Source organism: Priapulus caudatus, unplaced genomic scaffold (genome assembly GCF_000485595.1).
Source record: "Priapulus caudatus unplaced genomic scaffold, Priapulus_caudatus-5.0.1 Scaffold491, whole genome shotgun sequence".
NCBI lineage: Eukaryota > Metazoa > Priapulida > Priapulimorpha > Priapulimorphida > Priapulidae > Priapulus > Priapulus caudatus.
Window position 1 is genome coordinate 147,879 of NW_014577552.1, and position 4,845 is coordinate 152,723.

A 4,845-nucleotide genomic window follows, 5' to 3' on the forward strand; every position below is an offset into this window, starting at 1 on the left:
TAGGTGAATCACTTACATTACTACTGTGTTGTAAATTGCAGAGGTGTGAGAAGAGGCTCAGAGCACAGGAGGCAATGAAGGTTAGAGAGCAGCAGAAACGATACCAGCAGCAGAGGTAAGTCCTGCCTCCCTCAGCTTGGCTTCTTTCATCTAATGAGCGTACCTGTAACGAGTATACCTGTAACGAGCATGCGTGTAACGAGCGTACCTTAACGAGCATACCTGTAACGAGCGCACCTGTAACGAGCGTACCTGTAACGAGCATACGTGTAACGAGCGTACCTTAACGAGCACACCTGCAACCACCTGTAATGAGCGCACCTGTAACGAGCATACATGTAACGAGCGTACCTTAACGAGCGCACCTGCAATGAACACAGCTGCAACGAGCGTACCTGTAACGAGCGCGTGATTTGACAGGTGGTCGCGGCGCGAGGAGGCTGACTTCTACCGCGTCGTCTCGAGCTTTGGCGTCGAGTACAACAAGAAGAGGAAGGAGTACGACTGGAGGAAGTTCAAGGCTCTCGCGCGGCTCGACAAGAAGTTCGACCACAGCATAACCGACTACTTCCTCTCCTTCATGACCATGTGCAAGGCCGTCTGCCGCAAGGAGCTCACGGCAGAGGAAGGTAACCACGGCAACGCGGGCATCGGGGATGCTGATTGGGGTCGCGTGGTCTCGCAGCCGTTTCTCGCACCGCAGATATGTTCGAAATGTACATGAGTGACGTTCGTTTGTTTTCTTGCGCACGGCAGCGGCAGCGGCAGCGACACATCGCAAGCGCACGTGCGAGTACATTGTTAGCGACGTTCGTTTGTTTTCTCGCTGCCAGCGGCCATCGGCGCATGCACGAGTACATTGTCACTGACGTTCTTTTGTTTTCTCGCTGCCAGCGGCCATCAGCGCATGCACGAGTACATTGTCACTGACGTTCGTTTGTTTTTCTAGCGGCGGCGCCGCAGCTTGTGTACGTGGCGGGCCGCTGCCTCTACCGCATCAAGCATTGTTAGCAACGTTCGTTTGTTTTCTTTATAGCGACGTTTGTTTGTTTTTCTAGCGGCGGCGGCGCAGCTTGTGTACGTGGCGCCGATCACTGAGGAGCGGGCGGGCCGCTGCCTCTACCTCATCAAGCATTGTTAGCAACGTTCGTTTGTTTTTCTAGCGGCGGCGGCACAGCTTGTGTACGTGGCGCCGATCACTGAGGAGCGGGCGGGCCGCTGCCTCTACCGCATCAAGCTGCTCAACAAGGTTCGAGCCGAGAGGTGACCGCCTCCACACGTCGCTTCACCTGCAGTAGCGCGTCCTTGAAGGAGAGGGTCGGGTCGTGGAGGATGTGGAAGTCCGTGCGGATGACGCCGTGCCTGAAACAACGGGCAACGTTAGCTGTGACCGCACGGCAACACCGTGCAACAAACGGGCAACGTTAGATGTGACTGCACGATAACACCGTGCAACAAACGAGCAACGTTAGATGTGACTGCACAATAACACCGTGCAACAAACGAGCAACGTTAGATGTGACCTCTCCTCCTCCTCCCCCTTCCTCTCCTCCTCCTCCCCTCCCTCTCCTCCTCCTCCCCCTCCCCTCCTCCTCCCCCTCCCCTCCTCGCTCTCTCACCTCGCGGCTCCCACCAGCAGGTCCTTGTCGTGGCGTCCGCACGTCCACCAGTCCGGCAGCTCCAGGCTGGGCTGACACAGCTTCAGTCTGTCGTCTAGCTTCGCGTGAGGCAGAATGTCGCAGCGCAGAGGAAGGTCTCTCTCAGTCTGTGCTGGCTGCGGTAGGAGGAGGAGGAGGAGAAGGAGGAGGAGGAGGAGGAGGAGGAGGAGGGGAGGAGCTGGCGATGGCGATGGCTGCGGGCGACGAGGAGGTGGCGCCACCTGCTTCTGCTGCTGGCGAGGGTAAGGAAACAAACGTCACTTGGTTTTATTGTGGGGTCGATTACGATCGACCCTGTATGTGTAAGGGTCACGTACGACGCAAGAGAGCTGTCTATAGTGTCCTTTATAGACAGGTGTCTGTTTCGTAGAGGTAGTTTCGCACAGGTGTAGCTGTCACTCGAGGGAAACTGTCTCCTCCGCTTCACTATATTCGCGCTAGAGTTTCACCTGTGTAGAAGGGTCAGTCGAGGAAAACTGTCCTTTATAGGCAGGGGTCTGTTCTGTAGAGGTGCTGTCTAACATGGACTTGACTGAGTTATGCGATTTTAAATGAACATCAAGAGCAGTAGACTGCACTAACTCCAGCATTCATCCTTACAACAGTTGTTAATTGCATTTTGTCCCGCAGGCAAGGAAGAGACGGAGGAAGTGGAGAAGGAGAAGGGTGGGGTGAGCGAGGGGACCGATGAGCAGATGGAAGATGTGAAAACGGAGGAGCAGGCGGTCGAAGTGAAAGAGGAAGCCACGTCGAAGGAAGCAGAGGATGAGGAGACGGAGAAACGCGCCGATGAAAAGGAGCAGCACGCTGACGAAAAGGAGAAGCACGCTGACGAAAAGGAGAAGCACGCTGACGAAAAGGAGAAGCACACTGACGAAAAGGAGAAACATGCTGACGAAAAGGAAGGGGAAGCAGCGCTGGTGAAGACAGAGGAAGCCAAGCCGAAGATAGAAGCCAGGGAGGAGGAGGAGGAGGAGGAGGTTTGTAAAGAAGGCGAGGATGCGGAGGAGAAGCCTGTAAAGAAGGAAGAAGAAGCTGGGGTCAGTGAAGAAGGAAGAAGAAGGAGCCTGAAAGAGGAGGAGGAGGAAGCAAAGGAGACGGCTGCACCGAAGGAGGAGCAGGAAGAGGAGACTGCGTCGCGGCTGGGTGGAGAGATGGAGGAGGAGGTTGCTTCTGCCATTCCTGCCAAGATCCGTGAGATGATGAGACTTGAGGTACAGCTGCGCTTCTCTTCCTCCTCCCCTACGTTTCTCTCCGTATAATATAAAATCTGTATAATCCGTATGATATATATATTATGTGAGAACTAACGAAGTTTGGTTTGCTCTCCAGCAGGGGTCGCCACTGGGCACGGACGACGAGAGTCAGGCGAGTTTCATGGAATCGGACGGAGAACGGAATCCGCCGACGGTCGCTCAGCTGCTTGCTCACTCCATGCACAACCCTATACGCTGGCCCAAGGTACGTGTGTAACCTTCTCCCTCCCTCCCTCCTCTTCCTCGCTCGCTCACTCCATGCACGACCCAATACGCTGGCCCAAGGTATGTGTGTAACCGCCTCTCTTCCTCCCTCCCTCCCTCCCTCTGCCTTGCTCGCTCCCTCCCTCCTCTCCCTCGCTCGCTCACTCCATGCACAATCCTATACGCTGGCCCAAGGTACGTGTGCTACTCCCCCTCCCCCTCCCTTCCTTCCTCCCTCCCTCCCTCCCTCCTCTCCTTCGCTCGCTCACTCCATGCACAACCCTATACGCTGACCTAAGGTACGTGTGTAACCTCCTCCCTCCCTCCCTCCTCTCCTTCGCTCGCTCACTCCATGCACAACCCTATACGCTGGCCCAAGGTATGTGTGTAACCCCCTCCCTCCCTCCTCTCCCTCGCTCGCTCACTCCATGCACAACCCAATACGCTGGCCTAAGGTACGTGTGCTACCTCCTTCCTCCCTCCCTCCCTCTGCTCGAATACACTCCCTGAAAATTCACGGGGATTATAGCTAAGCCATGTGTTTATATGTATCTAGATTTCTAGAAATGAAACTCAATTCGTTTGCGAGATATGAGAGTTAATACACTTTCATGCCGCCTATAGCACAATAGCGTATGCACGCGGAGGGGGTGGGGTTAACAGCTGTATACAATGTGCCAGTACAGGCGGGCGTGGTTCGAACATTTAATCATCTGTAATTCACTTATAAGGAATATCTACATTGGGCACCCCCTCTAATATTTATAGTACTGCCATAGGCTACAACTGTGCCAAGTTTGATGCTTTTGTCAGCTCTGTAACGATCATGAAGCTAAGGGACCGGACTAATAAGCCATCTACTAAGATCGTAATGTTTGCCGGCGTATGTTATGCCAAAACTATTGACCCTTGCTGCTAGAAATTTCGAGTGAAACTGCTAGTGCCTGCATAGAATTAGCGGCTAACTCCCAGTAGCACGTAAACGCACAATGGCTAAATTTATACGGCAGCGATCGATCCGTAACCACGTCTCGTTACGCTGCGAATCAATCGTAGTTTGCGCGTACCCTGACCGCACGCGAACTAACTCGCCGCGTTCGCCGCCCTGCAGGACAAGGTTCTGATGCACAGGATAGAGCACATCTGCTACTGCGTCGAGCACGGCCAGTGGCCGGCGCGTCACCCTGCCATCGTACCACAGTACTACTCGGCGACCCCTGGCGGCGGCGGTGGCGGCGGCGGTGGCACGCCCACCCCCGGCACCCCGCAGTCGCCATACGGCGAGTATGGCCGGCAAGCGGGCGGCGGCGGTAGCGGCGGCGGCGGCGGATCGGCCGCATCCACGCCACGCAGCGCCACCCCGATGTCTTCCCCTGCAGTGACGAAGGTGCGTGCATCTTTGGGCAGGGGGAGTGGGAAGAGAAGGGGTAAGGGCGGCGGTGGTGGTGAGCAGCGGCGGCAGCAGCAGACGCCGGGAGACCGAGAGCAGGTGACGCAACGTGCTGTTTACTATGCTAGATTAGCAGCTATATATATGTATGAATATATGAATCATTAATATATATGTACATGCTGTGTAGAGTAGAAGCTATATATATACAGAGCCTGGATATGTAGAGTAGAAGGTAGGTAGATGCTGTGTAGACTATAGAGTAGGAGCTATATATATATATATATATATATATACATGCTGTGTAGAGTAGAAGGTAGGTAGATGCTGTGTAGAC

The 4,845-nt window shown here is 54.6% G+C and overlaps 1 protein-coding gene across 1 annotated transcript in view; it reads left to right on the top strand.

Annotated features, from left to right (window-relative positions):
- Positions 1-4,845, top strand: part of LOC106810973 (chromodomain-helicase-DNA-binding protein 7-like) — a 64,135-nt gene that overhangs the window by 45,440 nt on the left and 13,850 nt on the right. Inside the window, exons 31-38 of the mRNA XM_014814474.1 lie at positions 4-115; positions 421-629; positions 1,164-1,263; positions 1,966-2,030; positions 2,289-2,698; positions 2,738-2,872; positions 2,991-3,119; positions 4,230-4,617. Of these exons, the coding sequence (XP_014669960.1) occupies positions 4-115; positions 421-629; positions 1,164-1,263; positions 1,966-2,030; positions 2,289-2,698; positions 2,738-2,872; positions 2,991-3,119; positions 4,230-4,617 (1,548 nt within the window). The remainder of the gene's footprint in view (positions 1-3; positions 116-420; positions 630-1,163; positions 1,264-1,965; positions 2,031-2,288; positions 2,699-2,737; positions 2,873-2,990; positions 3,120-4,229; positions 4,618-4,845) is intronic.